The following is a 22,049-nucleotide window of genomic DNA, read 5'->3' as shown; positions in this document are numbered from 1 at the left end:
AAAGGGTCTCACATCAGTCGAGTATACGGAGCCAGGAAGTAACTGTTTAATTCTCTTTGTTGGTCCTCGGGCACCTTGCTGAACACTGGCCACTTAATCTTCACAGGAGCCGATCGCTCACGTACACACACATACTAGCTATAGATTTGGTTGGCTTGTTTATGACCTTGGTGAAAGGGTTATGGTTTAATCAGTAGTTTGCACTGTTTCTCCAAGGCCCCGCCAACCTATTCCTGCAGTGTAATGAAGGCAGCTATTCTGAGATAGGGTTCCCACAGCAGGTTGAGAGCTGATCTGGGATCAGGTGCTCCTGTGTCGGTGCTGATCTCTGTGGCTGTGCCAAAAACATTCTGTTCCAGGAACGTGACACTTTCTTTGTTTTGCAAATTTGATTCAATTTCAGTGTGACCTCGAGTTAAGGAACACATTTTGATCAGTGCCAAACATGGAAACTGTTAATCTTCACTGCCAAATTAAAAGCTTTTGTGTTTTCACAGAAGCTCTTGAGCACACAGATAATATCATTTACATTTATTCATTTGACAGACAATTTAAACCACAGCGACTTAAGGATTGCACCCATGACATTGATGTTGATCGTGCCATGGTCTTCCACATGGGTGTCAAACTAATGATGGCTGATTTTTTAAAAACTTGCTGTACCCATTATTTACCCAGTTTTTAAGAGCATAATTTAAAATGATTATATTATTTAAATCGTGACAACTCTCGGAATAGTTTTAGAATGTTATTAAATATGGCAATGACTAGATTATGCTTCTGTTGATTATTGCTGCTGCGGAGCAAGTATGGACCTGCTACTGCAAATAGATACTCGGACACGCTGCTGTGAGCATGTAAGACATGCTGCGGCTGCATGAATACATACAAATATCCCATAGCAGATCTAGGCAGGTGGAGCTGGGGGAGGTGGAGGGTTTCAAAGGACCTGCTTAGAGCAAACAATGAATCAGACTATTTAAATGTTGAGGGTCATCAGGAGCAATACAATTTAAAAAACATGTTTGTTTTTTTTAACAAATGTAATATCACTCACTTTATTAATGTTTTTACTCTACATTTGTGCAGTGTTGGGGGATTTAAGATTAATTTATATAAACAAATAAAAAATAATATTTTTTAAAAAACCTGTTGTGTGTACAGTATTTACTCCATCAGGGGTGTGTTGTGGTATCGCCCCTTATGTACCCATTTTTTTTGTCTATGGGTGACTTTGCGGTAAAAAATTACATTATTATGTTACAAAATCACTTTTTATTGTCTGGGGTCATCCCCCGAACATCCTGAGTGTGACTTTTTTTCACACTAACACAACCAGATATCATTCCAATTAATTTTTTTGTTTGTAGAGCTAGCAAGTGTCAACCACAAAATCAAGTATAATCCCATTTAGATGAAAGCAACTTTAAAAAATATATATATATATATTCTGCAAACGTCATTTGGGGTCAAAAAGACCCAGAATAGCAAGAATAAAATAGTACTGTCAATTTTATTGTTAAGAATGTTTCTGAATCCAGCTGTACGTCTGTATTATTTATGTCTCATTTTGTGTAAATCAGAGCAAAAGAGAAATCACGATTCTCCCATGATTCTGAATGGACTACTAAACAGAATAATGTGATTTAATAGAGTTTTGAAAAAATGTTAATTGCTGCAGTCTATTTTAAAATATCAAATTAATAATAGTAATAAATAGGGTGTGACGAGACTCATATCTCAAGAGACGAGACACGAGATTGGGTTCACGAGAACGTGACGAGACAAGATTTTTACATAGTATTTTTAAGAAATCCTCAATGATGAAATACATGACTAGAAAAATTGTTTGCAGATGCATATGAAATGTTTTAACTCATCATCTTGTAATGAATGTCATTTCAGTTCTACTTTCTGAGTATGAATTATCATATGCAGTAAAAGACAACAATACTCAAGCACTGTAAAAGGTTGGCACAAACTGACTGGCTTTTTAAAAAAAAAATGTATTGTCTCTTCAGACCTTAGAACTGCATAAGATTTATGAGCTTATACAACTTTTGACCTCCTAACTGAACTCCTTCCCACAAATTGATCATAGGTCAAGTGCAAACAATAAGTGCAACCATAATCAAAGTACTCAATATTCTCAATATTCAAACTGCAAATGGAGACCACATTTTTCTTCAAGCATGATACAGAGCTAAGAGATGGTTACAACTACACAGATAGCTTTCATATTGAGAGAGATTTGCATGCCTCAGGGAGGCGCTTTCAAACAGCAGTAACACATTGAAATCGCGCTTGAATGCGCGCTCGGGTTTACTTTCGCGATCGTGTGTACTCTGTGATTGGGGAGCGGTGGTGCTGAATGCGCATTTTACAAGATAAGACATTTGTCTGATGCTTCTGTTGCGTAACGAATCCTCCGCCACGGTCCTGTTGGTCTTCTCGTGATCAGTGCTGCGAACTATGTACGACTCGAACAGCTCATGTTGGATGAGCTGATGGAATTGAAGCGACAGCTATCCACCTGAATTAAATTGTTTTTATTTCTATAAAAAGCAAAAAAACAGTGGAGGCGTAATGTAAACAAAGCGGTGACATATTCTATCCTAACTTCACCCTCACACTCCGTCATGACATTATGACGCGAGACAGCTTTTCACCTCAACGAGAAATCTCGTCACACCCCTAGTAATAAATAAGTAATTTTAATTAAAAAAATCGTTTTGAATGTATGATTCAATGACTCACTCAAAAAGACTTATTACTGGATGAATCAGCATTTTTGAACAAATCTCTTGAATGAATGATTCAATGTCAAATACATTTTTTTAACAGTCACTTGTCGCCACTAGGGTTGGGTACCGAAACCCCGTGCCGTGTTACTATATAACCGGTATGTAACTGGACCGAATCAGAACGCCGATTTTGGTGCCTTATTTCGGTGCCACTTAAATTCAAACATGCACTGCAAAAAAAGCTTTTCTTACTTAGTATTTTTGTCTTCTTTTCAGTCCAAATATCTAAAAAATCTTACATTAAGAAGCATTTACTAGACAAGCAAACGTTTTTATCTTGTTTTGGGGGAAAATAACTCAAAATTTATGAGTTTTTGCTTAAAATAAGCAAAAAAATCTGCCAATGGGGTAAGCAAAATAATCTTGTTTTCTGTTTGAATTAAGATTATTTTGCTTACCCCATTGGCAGATTATTTTGCTTATTTTAAGCAAAAACTCCCTTAATTTTGAGTTATTTCCCCCCAAAATAAGACAAAACTTTTGCTAGTCTAGTAAATGCTTCTTAAATCTAAGATTTTTTTAGATATTTGGACTGAAAATAAGACAAATACTAAATAAGAAAAGCATTTTTTGCAGTGTGCTTTTAATTTTTACTTTTACTTTTACTTTCACTTTAGACATAACCGACTGTGTTTGTTAATCTTGTGTGTATTTGACAGTATTAGCACAGTAAGACGTCTACTTAGTTCAGTAATCACGTTTATGACAGGCGTTTCGTGCGGACGCTCGGAAAAGCGCATGTTAAAACCACGCACGCGAATGAGCTGGCAAGGCTTTAAAACGCATGCAAATCATGAACTTTCGTGATTGTGAATATCTATAATGTTCCGTGAGTATAACTCTACCACTAACATGTGATGTGAATGTATGTCTCGTTGTTCAGTATTGGGATGGAGGAGGCAAATGCTAGAATTTGTAGAAAAATAATTAATTAAATGCAAAACCGACAATTCAAAAACGCAAATCACAAGCGCGTATTGAACCGTGAATGCCGTACCGAACGGTTCAATATTATATTGAGAATTGTGGCATCCCTAATACCAAGCAAGAATACCCTGTTGTTTAGGCCTGTTTAGGTTTAGTGTTAAATTAGGCCTGTTGTAGTTGGGTTAGGGGCTTAGGTTTTACTGTGAATTTCTTTAGTAAATTGTGTTTTGTATCTATTTATATGTACATATTTAAGTATACTTTAAACTTATAATAAATTGTTCAATTTAAAGATCCCCCCCCCCCCCAATAAAAAGCCATTCTTTAATGTCATCCACTGTTGTTTTGTGGCTCATTTTTTTTTAGTTTTAACAAAAATTCGAAAGGAAACTCAAAATTCCCCAAAACCTCCAGCTTGTGGAGTAACCCAGCCCAGTTTGTTTTTCTTATAGATTTTTACAAGCACCGTTGAAGGTACACAAATAAAGGTGGTAATGCACATTGAATGAGTCAAAGCGATCATTTTCTATAAGCTGTAGGAACAAACTCCCACCATTGAATATTCAATTTGCATCCGCTCTAACTTTTTGAAATTAACTTTGGCCCTGCAGTGTGTTCGGGCTGAGAGATAATCACACAAAGGGGGTTCAGCCCTTCACCCGCCAGCGTTTGCATCGGTAAATCTCTGTTTTTCTTTTCCAAGCCCACAATCGGCCTGCCGCTCCACAGACTCTTTTGTGCGCCCGTTAAAGGCTCTTTATTGATTGGAGGCAAAATGTTTTTAATGTTGTTGATGAGATTTTGAGATTGGCCAGCTAATGGGAAAATGGAGGCCCCTTTTTCAATCAATTTTTAACTCAAGTCTTAAATTGAAAATCTTTACCAATGCAATTAAGGTTGATTTGAAAGGTACACTAAAACTTTTCAAAATGTTTTTATTCTCATTTATTTTTTAACTCCTCAATTTAGAGCTTCAGAGTGATGTGTGAATACACACTTTTATATGCTAAGTGATGTTCCTCCCTTCTGTTGTTCAGTCATAGGTGAAGGATAAACAAAACAAAAAGAGAAATAAATAAATTGCCTGAAAGATCCTTCTAGATGCTTGAAGGTCTATGCTTCAATTAACCATTTTACCTGTAATTACTAAAGTGAATCGTAAAACCCAACCTGATGATCACAGAGACCATTTTCTTCTGATTTCTGACCTGGGACAAATCAAACTGCTTGCATTAGCATTAATTAAATTGTACACTGCCTCCACGTCAGATTCATTTCCATTGCTGCCACCGCCAGCAACAGAATACGCATTAGTGCCTCATCGTTTCCTTTGTCGGCAAGGGAAGTTTGAAGCAGCTGGTTGATTTTAATAGACTCTGTGTCCTTGTTGTTTTTCCTCAGTGCACGTCAAAGCAGGAACCTGTGAGGTCATTGCAGCCCACCGCTGCTGCAACAAGAACAAAATCGAGGAGCGCTCCCAAACTGTCAAGTGTTCTTGCTTCCCTGGGCAAGTTGCTGGGACAACAAGAGCGGCTCCTTCCTGTGTGGACGGTAAGACTGTTTTTATTTGTTGTGTATTCATGTTTTTTTTTTTTGTGTGTGTGTGTCTGATGTTTGATTCTGTCAAGCAATATATACTGTGTCTGTGCATATATGCACCGATCGGGCATAACATTATGACCACCTTCCTAATATTGTGTTAGTCCCCCTTTTGCTGCCAAAACAGCCCTGACCCATCGAGGCATGGACTCCACTAGACCCCTGAGGGTGTGCTGTGGTTTCTGGCACCAAGATGTTAGCAGCAGATCCTTTAAGTCCTGTAAGTTGCGAGGTGGGTTCTCCATGGATTGGACTTGTTTGTTCAGCCCCATACGCAACAAACTGCGATGCACTGCGATTCTATCAGAATCATCATTAACTTCTTGAGCAATTTGAGTAGCAGTAGCTCGTCTGGTTGATCGGACCACACGGGCCAGCCTTCGCTCCCCACGTGCATCAATGAGCCTTGACCACTGCAGACCCCACAAGAGCTGCAGTTTTGGAGATGCTCTGACCCAGTCGTCTAGCCATCACAATTTGCAATTTACACGCGAATGGTGCTTTTGTGCATTCACGCGTTTGAAGCGAATTCGCGTCTGACGCCCGAGTTGAAAAATTTGAACTTTGGCGTCAATTCGCGCCGCGTTAACCAATCAGGAGCCTGCTCGCTGCTGTCACGTGGTAAAGTGACGTGTATGAGAAACCCTGCATAAATTAAAAACCGTACTATTGTGTCACAAAATGTAGTTTTAAGACGTTTTCAGGTGGGAATGTAGTTTTTTAAAGCTCAAATCTGTGGTTTATTTATAAAGAGAGCGCCTATTTAAAAAAAATAATCTTGTGTTTTTGGAGTTGTGAGATCCAGGCGATCACCGGGCAATCACCGCTCATAACCCCGGCGAAGGCAGCCTTTCCTCGGCCAGTCCTTCTGGCGTCTGCCGCTGGCTCTGATGTCCTGTAGTGGTTCGTTTTGTGTAGATCTAACGGCCGAGCTTTGCTCTCATGAATCTATAATTTGTTGTCTGCCAAATCGTTTTGACTGAGGGCAAAGAGAAGTTTCATAACTTTATATTTTAAGGATATTTAAACATACATGCAGTGAAGATAATGTAGGAGTTGCCTGGACCACATTTGTGTGGCTATTCATGCTTAATATATATTTTTAATGAAAATGAAAAGAGGCAGAGTGGTGTTTTATGACATATTTCTCCTGGAGTGCCTTGAACGCGCGTCAATTTCGCTTCCAGAGCTCGATTTCTACGCGCGTCCAATTCTCTGCGGACACGCGAATGCATTCAAAATGTTCGCGCGTGAAACTAGACGCGGTAGACGCGATTTTGACGCTCAATTCGCGTTTGGTGTGAACGCAGCATAACACATCAACTTTGAGGACAAAATGTTCACTTGCCTAATATATCCCACCCACTAACAGGTGCCGTGATGAAGAGATAATCAGGGTTATTCACTTCTTTCAGTGGTCATAATGTTATGCCTGATCGGTGTGTGTATGTATGTATGTGTATATATATATATATATATATATATATATATATATATATATATATATATATATATATTAGTACACATACATACATTAACATAACAGATTTTTTTGTTATTTTTAAGAAATGCAGCATAGCTAAGTTATGATGTAAAAGGAAGCAAATTTGTGAGATTGACCATGTGAACTTTGTGCAAGCATTCAACTTTTTACACTTTTCACTGATGAGCCAAAATATTGACGAAGCGAATATTGTTGATCATCTCCTAACAAGGCCACATATTAAGGTCTGTGTAGATTAGATGGTAAGCAAACAATCAGTTCTCGTAATCAAAGTGTTGGATGCAGGAGAAATGGCCAGAAATAAAGATCTGAGCGACTTTGACAGGGGCCAAAGTGTTATTGTAAGGCAACTGGGTCAGAGTTTCTCTGAAACGGCAAAGCTTGTGGGTTGCTCCTCGTCAGCAGGGGTGAGAATTTACCAACAGTGGTCCAAGGAGGGATGAACCACAAACCGGCGACAGGGTGTTGGCCACTCAAGGCTCATCGATGCACAAAGGCAACCAAAGCTATCCCATCTGGTCCGAGCCAACAGAAGGTCTACAATTCACACATAATATTAATGGTATTGGGAGGAATATGTCACAACACATCGCACTCTGCTGCGTATGGAGCTACATAGCCAGAGACTAATTAGAGTGCCTATGATGACCCAGTTGAAAGCACCTACAATGGGCACACAAGCATCGGAACTAAATCTTGGAGCAGTGGAAGAAGATGAGTCCCATTTTCTTTTACATCAAGTGGATTGCTGTGTACGTAATTGTGCGCCAATTACCTGGGTAAGTGATGGCACCAGAATGCACTGTTGGACAATAACAAGCTGGTGGTGGGAGTGTGATGCTCTGGGCAGTGTTCTGCTGGGAAACCCTGGGTACGGCCAATCATTCAAATTTGACAGGTGCCTAAACATTGTAGCAGGTAGTCATGGTACACCACTTCATGACAATGGTGTTCCCTGGTAGAAGTGGCATCTTTCAGCAGGATAATGCCATATTGCACACATAGTTCAGGAATAGTTTGAGGAACATGATGAAGAGTTCAAGGTCTTCCAAATTCCCTAGATCTGAATCAAATTGGGATGTTCTGGACATACAAGATCGATCCACAGAGGCTCGACCTGGCAACCTACAGGACTTGAGGGAAATGCTGCTAACACTTGGTGCCAGAGAGACCACAGGAGACCTTCAGGGGACATTAGAGTCCATGACTTGGTGGGTCGGCACTGTTTTGGCATTGCGAGGAGGACCAACAGCATATTAGGCAGGTGGTCATAATGTTTTGACCACCTGCCTCATCAGTGTTTACATGAATGTACTACTATCATGTTTCATGTCTAAAAAACATGGTAATATCATAGTATAATTTACAAAAAATAAAAAACTGTAGAAAATGTGCAAGAAATAGCCAGCTGCTTTTGTCTATCTTTTGCCTGTTTTATTATTTTAAGTATTAGTGCTCCTAAATTAAACTGTCAATTTAAAGTTGGCTGTCTTTTTTTAAAGTCTAGCCGCCCCTCTTTATCTCAGTCTCATCTCTCTGGGCTGTCACATCAGAGTCAGGGTCCGTTTGAGTGTGACACCGTCATCCTGCTGTTCGCTCAAGTGCAGCGTGGGCTGCTTGTCTAATAACATGTCAACGGCTCCCTCACTGGACAGGTCAATCGATCTTGATCTTCTTTTCTGCCCTCTAATGCATCTGACAGGTGCTGCCACCCCCTGCTGAGCACCGAGACCACAGCGCATGATTCTACCTGCTGTACGAGGACAAAAGTCACAACACTTAAGACTGAAAGACACTTGACCTCTCTATACACTATTTTTATGTTGTAGCTTGTCTACATGCTGTGGGTTTAAAAAAACTGAGACCACATTGGAAATCAGGGATTTTTTTTTCTTTAAGCTTTTTGACTCATTTCTGACCCCACAAACATTCAATTTTCAAAGAAGTACCTATAGAAAGCTGCAGAAAGTATCATTTTCTATTGAAATATAAAATTGTCCATGTTAATTATAGTTGCTATATTTACTACACTAATTGTTTTTACTGTAAAATCGTAAATTAATGTGGAATTTCCTTCAAATAGTGTAAGAATGTCAGTTGTGGCCAATTACCAAGGATTTATTGTTGTAAAAATAATAACTGTAGCAAATGTTATTTTGGTAAAGTTTTATAGGAGTGTACAAATTTTCGCAGTCACAATTAGTGTTGTCAAAAGTACCGACCGCAATACCAAGTCGGTACTGAAATTTAAAAAATGTGACGCTTTGAGCGCTGTTGAGCTGGTAAACACCTCTGACTGGCCATTGGGTTCACACACTCATCACTCAATCACACACTGCTGTCTGTGATTGGCTACAATGATCAACACACAGGAGAGTTTGAAAGCATCGAAATATCGAAAAATTATCGAAATATCGCGATATGCATATTGCAATGGCACGCAATTACTGAATGATTTTAATAGGCTACTTCAATGTTGAGAAAAGTGTAAGTTTTAGGTCGACACATATAGCAGAGAATAGACTGGGTACTTGACTCTTATGTGACTTGCTTATTAAAAGAGTTACTAAATGCAATAACTTGCGAAAAACAACTCCTTGCAGTATCGCGCCGTCTGCTGTCTGACACACACACCGAAACGTGCGCACAAGCTGAAAACGTGTGATCCCTTCAGTTCCCTTTCGTTCAGTCACTACGACGTAACGTTAGTGACTAACGAATGGGGGTTTAGCTTAGAAGCCTATCATCTTCGAGATCTTAGAAAACACCCAATGGCAGTGCCAATGCCATGGGCATACGGAATTTGCATACGTAACTCCGCCCCACTGCATGGGTATAAATAGGAAGTACGTGGCAATATCTACCTCTTCACTCCTTACAGCCTTCTGAGACTCTATCAGCTTCTTCGAGACGAGCAGCTTTCCAGTCGGTGTTGGTGTGACGGCGCGTTCCAGTGATCGCATACTTCCTGCCTGCTGATCTATGCAGTGGTCTGCATCCAGCTGGTGTGTGTTTCCCTGGGCACTTTGGCATCGACTGCGAAGCTTCCTCTTATAAAAGAGCTTACACGTGGCACGTCCTTTTCAGGATGTCTCGCCCGTGTACTTCTGGGTGCGGTCGGTTTCTCTCACCCTCTGATGGGTGCGACGTGTTTGGGCTTTCAGCACGCTCAGGCAGCGCTCGTGGATGACTCATGTTCCCACTGCGTGAACATGGCCATCTCGGTGTTACGGTCGAGACTCCGTGAGCTCCGTGCTGATGCCGGAGCGAGATCCCCTCTGCCTCACCCCAATCTGCGGTCTCCACGAGAGGCGGCACTTTGGCTGGTGGCCAGGGTGACCTGAGGGTGACGTGTGGAATCAAGCTCCGACGCTCATGCCTCGGCCCACACCCCCCTCTAATGCAGCGAACCCGCCGAGCGCTCAGGCGTGTACATCGGGGCCGGCTCCTGCTGAACCGTCCTGACAAGCTCTCACGGCTTCAGCCACTTCCGGGAGAATGCAGACTCCATCCCCAGACGGTCCAGCTTATTTGGGAACAGTTTGGCGACACACAGGTAAATCTGTTTGCCTCCCACTACTCTTCCCATTGCAGCCTGTTTTATTCCCTGACCGAGGGCACGCTCCGCACGGATGCACTGGCGCACAGCTGGCCGCAGGGCCTACGCAAATATGCGTTCCCCCCAAGTGAGCCTTCTCGCACAGTTCTTGTGCAAGATCAGGAGCAGGAGCAGGTCCTTCTGGTTGCCCCTTACTGGCACGGCCGGACCTGGTTCCCTGAACTATTACTCCTTGTGACAGCCTGGCCTATTCCTCTGAAATGCGACCTCCTTACTCAGAGACGGGGCACCCTTTGGCACCCGCGTCCCGATCTTTGGAACCTCCACGTGTGGCTCCTGGACGGGACGTGGCAGGTTTGAGTACCCTACCACCTACGTTGGTGGCTACCATCACTTCCTCTAGGGCAGAGTCCACTCGGCATGCCTATGCGGTGAAGTTGAACCTCTTCGTCACCTGGTGTTCTTCCCGCCAAGAAGACCCCTGGAAATGCCCGATCGGGTCTGTGCTCTCGTTCCTCCAAGAAGGGCTGGAGCGAAGGCTGTCTCCCTCCACCCTTAAAGTTTACGTGGCCGCAATATCTGCCTACCACGACCTCTTGGAGAACAAAAAGGTAAGTCAGCACGACCTGGTCATCCAGTTCCTGAGGGGAGCCAGGAGACTAAATCCTCCTCGCTCTCCCCTCGTACCCTCTTGGGACCTCTCAGTAGTTTTAGATGCTCTGCAGAGGTCCCCCTTTGAGCCTTTGCGGTCGGTCGATATTACGTTTTTGTCTATGAAGACAGCGCTACTGAATGCATTGGCCTCCATCAAGAGGATAGGGGACCTGCAAGCATTTTTGGTTGACGAAGCGTGCCTGGAATTCGGATATGTGCCCAAGGTTCCCACCACTCCGTTCCGAGACCAGGTGGTGAACCTGCAGGCGCTGCCTTTGGAGGAGGCAGACCCAGCCTTGGAACTGCTCTGTCCAGTACGCGCTCTCCGCGCTTACGTAGACAGGACGCAGTGTTTCAGGACCTCAGACCAGCTCTTTGTCTGTTATGGGGGAGAGCGGAAGGGAAGAGCTCTCTCGAAACAGAGGCTGTCTCACTGGATAGTGGACACCATTGTTTTGGCTTACCAGCAGCAAGGTCGACCGTGTCCCCTTGGGGTTAGGGCCCACTCCACTCGAAGTGTGGCCTCCTCTTGGGCTCTAGCGCACGGCGCCTCGCTAACAGACATCTGCAGAGCTGCAGGCTGGGCGACACCTAACACATTCGCCAGATTCTACAATCTCCGAGTGGAGCCAGTGTCCGACTATGTACTCGCCTCTACTAGTGGCCGGTAATGGACCAGGCTCAGGTGTCTTCCCTTCGCTCGCCATTCCACTCCATGGACTGGATACGAGGGTTACGAGGGTTACATCCATAACCGAGACGTTCTATTTCGTGCCTTGTTACACACTCGAACTCTCAAATACACACACAGTCATGTCAAAATGGCTGTCTTAACGAGTATCCATCAGGCAAAGAGTTTTTGGTATTTAATAATTGGCATTACATTTTTTGTTTGTTTACATTGATGTTAAAATTATATTGTCAGATTTGTGACATACATTTTTGCTAAAACACTGCTGGTCACTTTCAGGAGTTGTAGTGATGCTTTCTTTTCCCAGAAAGAATGTGAAACACATAAATGGTATCATTCTCATTTCTTAAATATTTTTTTTATATAATTTAAATATATTTTACACACTTAAAGCAATATTGTATCGCATATCGAATATCGCATTATTTATAAAGGTATTGCATATCGCATTTTTCTTCAATATCGCACAGCCCTAGCTCCTGTGTGTATCTGTGTAAGCGCTCTGTGAAAAGCGTCATCGATGTATATTATCAACATGTTTTTGAAGCGCTGGTCATTGTAGCCAATCACAGACATATTTGATGAGCGTGTGAGCACAATGGCCAGTCAGAGGTGTTTATGATTCCAGCTCAGCAGCGCTCAAAGCGTCACATTTTTTACCGACTTGGTATTGCGGTCGGTACTTTTGACAACACTAATCACAATCATGTTTTTTCTCATGTTGAAAGTTGGGATGGAAGATATTAAAGGGCTCATTCTCCAGTAGTCTTTTAATAGACCCTTTTCACAGACAAGTTTTTTGTATTTTCATTTTTTTTTATTATGTACATTTATAACACTAATACTTTGTATTATATTACTTTTGCATCAAATTACAAAGAAACAAGTTATCACTGCTGTGAGGGTGTTTCTAATATCACTCTATTTTTTCCCTCTTTTTGAAAGTTGTGAAAACACTATTGTGGGGTTTTTCTTTTGCTATTTAAGCAAATGGGGACACAAAAAAATATATTTAATGTATACTCTCGTTCACCACTATAAAAGTTAACCCAACTATGACGACTTCCGCTCGGAGAAACCCGGAAACGTGAAAAGAGTCTATTGATCTGCCTCTTGCTATTGCTGGTGTTATTTGGAAGAGGAGACATTAGGGACATTTTAGAAAGCATTTTACTGGACACAGCATTTGCATACATCCCTACATACAAGGTCATGAATACTGTATATGTGGTCTGTTTTCCTAAGAAATATATCAAAGTTTATTAGATAAACGTTTGATTTGATCATATAGTTGGATTTAAAGCTAATAGATGTAGACTTAAAGAAACACAACTCATACTCTCAAACCATCTTCCCCTCTGCTTTGAATTAAAAATTAAGGCCCAAAGTTTGACAATGTCTCCCTTCTACTTCTCGATTCCTCTTAACCCTCAACATCATGCCAGCTCCCCTAAACACAACCCTTGTCATCTTGACATGAAGGTTGAACTTTTCTCGAAAGACATAGAGAGAGCGTCGAGCCCGCTGAATTGATGGATTCAAGCCGTCAGCTTTGAATCAAAGACCTCCTCCTTCACTAGCCTCTTTGTTTTAGGGAGAAAGGGATGGAACGAGGTAGTTTCATTTATTTTGACAGTGGACGTGAGTGAGATCTTCTGAGGTTTTCTCCTCTCAATCTTTGTTGATTTCATTCTTCAAAATATTGGATACATGGTGATTTGGGGATGTGTCTTTCCCGTTTTGGCAGTTCCCACAGAGTGAGCAGAGTGTTGAGATTCTCTCTTCTTCCTGTCTCCCTGTCTGTCTGCGCAGCTTCTATAGTAGCACAGAAGTGGTGGTGTCAGATGCAGCCGTGTATGGAGGGCGAGGAGTGTAAGGTGTTGCCGGATCTAAAAGGTTGGAGCTGCAGCACGGGAAACAAAGTCAAGACGACCAAGGTGAGAGGGAGTGCATCCAATTACAGTCCTATAGCTGTCATAATAATAATATTATTCCCAGCTTAAGAAATGCTTCAAAATATCTGCTAAAGTCAGACTCTACAACCAAATAAATCAAATAAATAAAGTGGGCCAATGTATATTATATTATTATATTATATTATATTATATTATATTATATTATATTATATTATATTATATATTATATTATATTATATTATATTATATTATATTATATTATATTATATTATATTATATTATATTATATTATATTATATTATATTATATTATATTATATTATATTATTATATTAATTATATTATATTATATTATATTAATTATATTATATTAATTATATTATATTAATTATATTATATTATATTATATTATATTATATTATATTATATTATATATATTATATTATATTATATTATATTATTTTAATTATATTATATTATATTAATTATATTATATTAATTGTATTAATTATATTATATACATTTGTTAACAATATTGAAAATGATTTTCCCCACTTTTCTGAAATTAAATGAATATTATTTAACTACATTTTTTTTTAAATCAAAATGTGTTTATCCTGATGATTTCTTATAATATCAGTATATTATATAATGATAATTTTAAATGGGTCAAATATCATCTGATTTTACTGTTAGTTGATTTCATAGGGGGTTGGTTTCATCCACACCAATGAACGATAACACTCTGTATTCTAAGCATGCTGCAGTTTTGTCGTCTGCCGCATTAAATGCTCGAGCTCTTTAAAGCAGGATGAATTCTGATTGGCTGTCAAAGTTTTCATCAGCTGGAAAAATAACATTCTGAAAGTGATTCCAACAATAATATTTCTCTGTGCTGTTATCGTTATAGTTGTGGTGTGAACTCTATTCTTTTATATTTAGAAAGATTTTTAGAACTATATCTTTATCAGTATTGTTACAGTTATCGGTGCGAATGGGCCTTTAGTCATCGTTTCCGTTTTTCCACAGAATGCCCTATTTTTCTGCTTTCCTCGACTGTCATGCTTTCAGCTTGTTAGTAGCCCTTGGATTTGACATTGACTTTAAATAAAACATAATCTGGGACCCTTGACAAACTTTAATGTGGAAAAAAAGCCCAGACAAAAGAAACACAATGTGGCATTGCATTTAGGAAAGTCAGGGCAGGGCAATGATGCACTTCCACAGGTTAATGCGAGTTATTGTTCTTATGTTTGCTGCCGTGTGTTTTGCGAACCGCTGTGTATGTACGGTTGACACGCAGAGCTTGTAGCCATCCATCAGGCTGAGAAGTTTGACTCACCAAATGCCTGCGCTTGAGTCGAGTCCTCCATTATTCATGGGGCAGAGGGGCCTGCGTGAGGCAGACCTTTTTTTTACTTTAGCTATGTAAATAATTCATGCCACTGCACTCACGTCAACAGCAGGCAGACCTCTGAGGTGTTGGGAGCTTCTCTCAAACCTGGGCTTGATTTTCGGGCCCTCCAGGCCACCGTCCGTGCACATGGACGTGCAATATAACCGCAAGAAGAAATCCCAGAAACGATGAAGGGCATGATGGGATTGTTTAATCTGTGCAGTTTATCACTGCACGTCTCATCACTTTGATCGTAACTTTGCAGATCCATCAATTGAATTATGTTCAATTGGACATTGGATGCGTTTTTAAATTATTTAAAAATTCTGGTTTTAGCACTTAATGTGCAACAAACTTCCATTTTCTGTAAAACAGGTTGCATTGCTTCAGGTTTAGGTCTTTTGTATGTGCTTTGTTTAATATAGAGCCGTTTTAGCCCACATATCTTCAAAGAAGTGAGCAAAGATGAGCATAATTGATGTCCATTGCATATGCAGGTTGATATCTAAAAGGTTTTTATTCATCTTCTTCTCTTCTTTGTGAAAATCGGTCTAGAAAATCGCAACTTTTCATTTTCCGTCGGTGGAGCCGTTTACCTCCAGTCTTTGTGCTAAGCTAGGCTAGCGGTGGGTGCATCAGACAGAGTTATGGCACACACGGAGATGAGAATGGTATTGACGGACTTATCTAACTCTGAGGAATATAGTGAATAAGCGAAAGTCCCAAAAAGTCGGCGTGTTCCTTTAAATCTAATAAAACGTCAGCAATAAAAATAACTAGCTGATTACCTTAAAAGTTGTTCGTACTGCCGCGGATGCAATGAGATCTGTTTTAAATAAATATTTACAATAATGCCTATTGTGACGATACCAAATATTCAGTGGTTTATAACAATAAATATGAAATTTCTAATTCTTAACACCACAGCAAAAAAAAAATATACAAACTAATTTGTAATTGGGGTAAAGTGAAAAGTAATCAAATGTTGCATACCACCGTCGTTTTTGTTGTTTGTTTTAGGAATAAATACTTTTATTCATCAAAGGTGCATTAAATTGATCAAAAATGACAGTTATAACAAAAGTTATTAATAAAAATATTGTTTTTAACATTGATAATAATCAGAAATGTTTCTTGAGCAGCAAATCATCATATTATAATGATTTCTTAAGGATCATGTGAAACTGAAGACTGATGCTGAAAATTCACCTTTACATCACAGGAATAAAATATATTTGAAAGTATACTAAAATACAAAACTTAAATTTTAAATATATTTCACAATATTATTGCGTTACTGTATTCTTGATCAAATAAATGCAGACTTGGCGAACACAAAAAACTTTTTTTTGTTTAATTTTATTTTTTTATACTTACAACCCCAAATTGAACCACAGTGTAGTGCAATTTAAATTTGTGTATTAAACTGGCTAATATATTGCTGAAGAATACAAAAAGGAATATAGTTTTGTGCAATATGACTAATGTTGTATATGAACTTTTCTCAGTAGCTGAGTCTGAACTTGCCCACCCAAATTTCTGTTGAATTGCTGGTGTAGTGATTCCAACAAATCTCATGCCTGAACCAGATGGGGGAGGCAGGAAGTGAAGGAGACAGCGGCCAGCACACCTTCCACTTCCTCTATGTGTCCTCCGGCTGCCTGCTGGCAATGACCTGAAGGTGTAGATTACACTGGGCTTCCCTTAGCAGCCTGCCAGTCTGGCCTCATCCACAGCTATAGAGACCTGCCCTACCCTGACTTCTGAACCCAGAGCCATACTTTTGTGTTACAGAGCTGGAACAGGACCAGACTTGCATGCTAAACCCTCTCAGATCCAGAGGAGCTAACGGCTCCGGTCCCTCAGTGTGTCTCTATTTCAGGCCGCAACCGCTGAGCTCATGCTGGTGGTGTGGTTAATGACACTTGTAGGTGACAATACAATGTGCCTGTGTGAGCATGTGTCAGTCCCCTTACTAACACCTCATGCCTTAGAGGAATAATTCTAATGGAAGATTTTTCCAATTTTATAGTGCCGGAGGCCCTCTGATATTCAAGAGGTAATTAGTTAACACTCTGTGATTGTTGTCGTTATGTCACGATGATAGAAACTGAAGTGTTGTAATGTTTAGTCCAGCGATGACATCTCACATTTAACGTTTTAGACAGACTGAAAAGTAGGAGTGGGCAGTATGAAATTCTTATGGCTTGCATATTATTCTTGATGGCTTATATATTATATTATTAATAGATTATGCAGAACATTAAATACTTAACATGAAAATGATGTAATATTGTTTGATTGTATTGGATTATACACACATTGCTGGTCAAAAGTTAGGGGTCAGTAAGATTTTCTTTATTATTTTTTTCATAAATTAATACTTTTATACAGCAAGGATGCATTAAATTGATCAAAAGTGACAGTAAAGACATTTATAATGATACAAAATATTCTATTTCAAATAAATGCTGTTGTTTTTTATAATCAAAGAAACCTGAAAAAAGTATTCAACATTGATAATAATAATGAATGTTTCTTGAGCAGCAAATCATCATATTAGAATCATCATCATATTTTTGAAGGATCATGTGACACTAAAGACTGGAGTAATGATACTGGAAATTCAGCTTTCATTCCAGGAATAAATTACATTTTAAAATATATTCAAATAAAAAAGGTTACTTTATATTGTAATTATATTCCACAATATTATTGTTTGTTTTGTATTTTTTAATTATAATAATTAAACATAAACATTAAAAAACGTACCGATCCCAAACTTTTGAATGTCCCAAACTTTTGAACGTTTTGAATGTCCCAAACTTTCCCCTTACACTACCCCTACCCCTAAATCTACCCATTACACAAAACGTTATGCATTTTTACATTTTTAAAATAACAAATTCTGAATGATTTATAAGCTTTTGTACCCATGGGGACCTCAATTTAGGTCCCAACAGTGACATGAGTCCCCACCGGGATAGAAAAACATGTCCACACACACACACACACACACACACACACACACACACACACACACACACACACACACACACACACACACACACACACACACACACACACACACACACACACACACACACACACACACACACACACACACACACACACACACACACACACACACACACACACACACACACACACACACACACACACACACACACACACACACACACACACACACACACACACATGTGATTGAATATTACAACTGCAAGTTTATAAATAATGTTAGCCCATGCAAATGTATCTTCTGGTATTGGAAAATCTCTGTGGATTGACACTGACTTCTATCCAGTCCAGCCCTACTGAAATAATATGCAGACATTTATGAAATGATAACTTCGACTCCTCTTTTTCAGGTCACTCGATAGTTTGGGACCAATATACATTTGGGACTAGCAGCATTTTTTCCCTCCTTTTTTTGATCAAAGCAATGGAAATGAAGATACATAGACTTCAAGCTACTTCACAGCTATTGGGATCAAGTTGTTGGACCTCTGAATACTAATGTCATCTGGAATGGACCATTTAAACACATGGAGTTTTTCTCTATCTCTCTCCCCCTCTCCCTCTTCTACAGTATTTTCGCTCTGCCAAACTCCCAGTTTTTGTTTTATAACAGTGTTGGACAAGATCATACACCATGTAAAGTAAATATTCCATAACAATCAAGATGTGGACCAGTTCAGAGACAATTCTGCAATTCCGGAACAGTGGATTACATTTTTGAAGCGAATGTGGACTTGAAAGTTTCACTTATTACTTGAATCATGTGTTCCAGAGGCACTAATATTCAGTCCCCTGTCCTTTGGTGCCAATATTTTCTTTCTTCTACTATGGGACTTTTTGATCTGTGTGAGGTGTGTGATTTTTGGGTATGGTTTTGGGGGCACTCAGCTCCATTTTGAAACGGACTTGAGCAAGAGGCAAGTATAACGATAAGAATTACAGGTATTAATAATGGATGAAAAGTTGAAGTGGTCTACGGGAGCAGCGAAAAAGAAGATAGCAAAAAAGATTTATTGTTTGTTTTTAAAAGCCTTGGTGGCCAATATTGAGTCAAAGTGTCAGTATTATCTTAAATAAAAGTATCTCTATGGGAAATCTCGTCCAATTGTAACTGAAGAATGATTACTTTGCCATCATAAAAGAGAAAGTGCATTTAAATGTAACATCCACCCACCAACAGAACAAAAAGAATAAACAATCAGACATCTTTCATTATCCATCTGTCACAATGCGTTCGCCAACTTTGATAAAATCTTCAAGAGCATCAAGATGTCACATGACTATGCTAATGTTTGCATGGAAATTGACATATTGCGTCTTCCTTTGATGTACAGATTTATGTGTAGACACCACTTTATTAGCATTCAGTCTGTGAGTCACGTAGCGCTTATGCAGCTGTCACAGAACACTTCAGACTGACTTGCATAGGGCAGGGCTAATGCTATTAGCATAATACCATTTGCCAGCGATTTTGTCTGGCTAATTTACCATTAGCAGTATCAACAGTAGAACGAGGAGGGACAAAGCGAGGTTAGTCGAGATGTCATTTACTTTGACAAGCAAGCCACACAAAGGCGAGCTCCGAACATGTCATAAACATAACATTCAGACGTTGGAGCGTTCATAATGATGGACTAATGTACTAATGTGTTTAGCTAATTGCAGACAGTGAGCAAGATTTCAAGTGAGAGAATGCGTCATTAGCCAAGACTAGGAGATAAAAGCATTTAGGTGTGTGTGTGTGTGTGTGTGTTGAGGCATTTTTGAGTGCTTTGACTGTGTTTTCAGGACATTGTGCTGCAGGTCATGGCATTAGGACGAAAGGGTCTGACTGTTCTCTGAAATACTCTAGTCTCCTCAAAGACCTTTCTTGCCCTTGAATCACGGTAGGTGTTTGAAATATTCATAACAGTGATGTGGAGTAATAACTAGAATTATCAAGATGACAACTTTATTTTAGGGTTCAATTCTCTCTATTAACTAGTTGCTTATTAGCATGCATATTACTAGTATATTGGCTGTTTATTAGTTTGTATAAAGCACATATTAATGCCTTGTTTTGCGAGCCCTACCCAATACCTAAACTTAACAACTACCTTACTAACTATTAATAAGCAGTAAATTAGGAGTTTATTGAGGCAAAAGTTGTAGATAATAGTGAATATGTGTTTCCCATACTAAAGTATTACAGAAAGTAACAAAGTACTTTTCCATCCAAGAGTTAGCTTTACAGCTGAACTGAGGCAGTAATCAAATGATTCTAAAAGTGTTTTCTGAATATGTATCATTCAGAAGTGTGATTCTTTTTTAGTGAATTGGCTCATTTGGTCTGTGAACAATTCATCAATTTATTTGCAGCATTTGATACCCTTTTGTTAGCCTGGATGCTAGCCGAACTTAGCCCCGCCCACAACATTTGAGCTCAGGCAGTTCGGTCTGGACTTGATCCGTAGAGGAGTAATTATACCCGAACAGAAACTGTTCGGACCAATGAAATTGTCAGGGCGGGCTTTAGATGATGATGGACAGATGGTAAACAATAACGTAAGCATCCACGTCACCAAAGAGCGCTTGGGTTGAATTTGTTCTAATCCTAAATGCAGAACTTGTTCGTATATGCATTCACCTTTACTATTTCTCTCAGAAATGATGATCGTGTTGGTAAGTACTCTGTGTATCCTTAAAGGGTTAGTTCACCCAAAAATGAAAATTCTGTCATTAATTACTTACCCTCATGTCGTTCGACACCCGTAAGACCTCTGTTGATCTTCGGAACACAAATGAAGATATTTTAGTTGAAATCTGATGGCTCTGAAAGGCCTCCATTGGCACAATGCACGGTTCACTCTCAAGACCCTTAAAAGGTACTAAAGACATAGTTACAAAGTCCATCTCACTACAGTGGTTCTACAATAACTTTATGAATCGGCGAGAATAGTTTTTGTGCGCAAAAAACCCCTAAATAACGACTTATATAGTGATGACGATTTCAAAACACGCGATCCGAATCATGATTCGACTCACTGATTCATAACGCTTCGAAGCTTCATGATTCCGTGTTTTGAAATCGTCATCATTTTTGGGTGAACTAACCCTTTAAATTCTTTTTTCACAACACCGACAAAGATAGGTTACACTCATCTTTTTCTTCTAATGTTACTTATTCCAGCGTGCGTGCAGACAGTTTTTACAACAAAACCCACCCAATTGCTACTCAAAACTAACCAAAAACAAGCCCAATAGCTTTCCGGGGGGGTTCTCTGGAAAAAAAATGGCATTTCGGGGGTAAAATATGTGTTATTTTGGCAGGGCTGTCTGCAAAGATTTGCATTCCTGGGTCTGTATATCACATAATTGGGGTCGCTTCAACCCGCGGACATGGAAAACAACCCGCGGACTTCGCAACACAGTGCAGTTGAGTTCTGTTGACATCTGACAACTAACGTTAAGCATCGCTCCGTTGCTCTGATTGGTTGTAGGTCTATCCAATTGAGGTCTTTCCTGGTTCTGTTGAAACACGTCCTATAATCACAGCCCAATGGAGCAGTATCAGACTTATATTCTGACTAGAATTGAGTATGATGACGTCAGGCTACCCTTTTGTAGTAGCAAAATGTTTCATTAAATTTGGCGACTCATTACTATGGCTTTAAGTAGTATTTAGTGTAAAAAAAAAAAAAAAGTAGCATTATTCACAAATCATGAACAAATAGTTCTCTTGAGTAGGGTTGGGCATCGTTTTGATTTGAACGATTCTGATTCCGATTCCGATTCTTAGTTTCGATTACGGTTCTTTTCGATTCTCGATTCCGATTCTTTGAGGGGTGGAGTCACAACATGTCACAGGCTCATTTCACAGAGGAAATTTGTATTTTGATTCAATAATGAGTTTTAGTTTTGGGACTTTCTCCGCTGGCATTTTCACTTGCTTTGCTGCAAAGGTGAATGGAGTTTCACACAG

The 22,049-nt window shown here is 39.6% G+C and overlaps 1 protein-coding gene across 1 annotated transcript in view; it reads left to right on the top strand.

The window, feature by feature from the left end:
* tafa3a (TAFA chemokine like family member 3a) overlaps positions 1–21,754 on the top strand; it is a 219,980-nt gene extending 198,226 nt beyond the window's left edge. Inside the window, exons 3-5 of the mRNA XM_079840262.1 lie at positions 5,133–5,282; positions 13,551–13,675; positions 18,439–21,754. Coding sequence (XP_079696388.1) covers positions 5,133–5,282; positions 13,551–13,675; positions 18,439–18,450 — 287 coding nt within the window. The 3' untranslated portion in view covers positions 18,451–21,754. The remainder of the gene's footprint in view (positions 1–5,132; positions 5,283–13,550; positions 13,676–18,438) is intronic.
* Positions 21,755–22,049: the final 295 nt, after the last annotated feature.

This window comes from Gobio gobio (genome assembly GCF_949357685.1).
Source record: "Gobio gobio genome assembly, chromosome: 17".
Classification (NCBI taxonomy): Eukaryota; Metazoa; Chordata; class Actinopteri; order Cypriniformes; family Gobionidae; genus Gobio; species Gobio gobio.
Note: the sequence above shows the minus strand (reverse complement) of the source record. Positions and strands in the feature narration are given on the sequence as shown.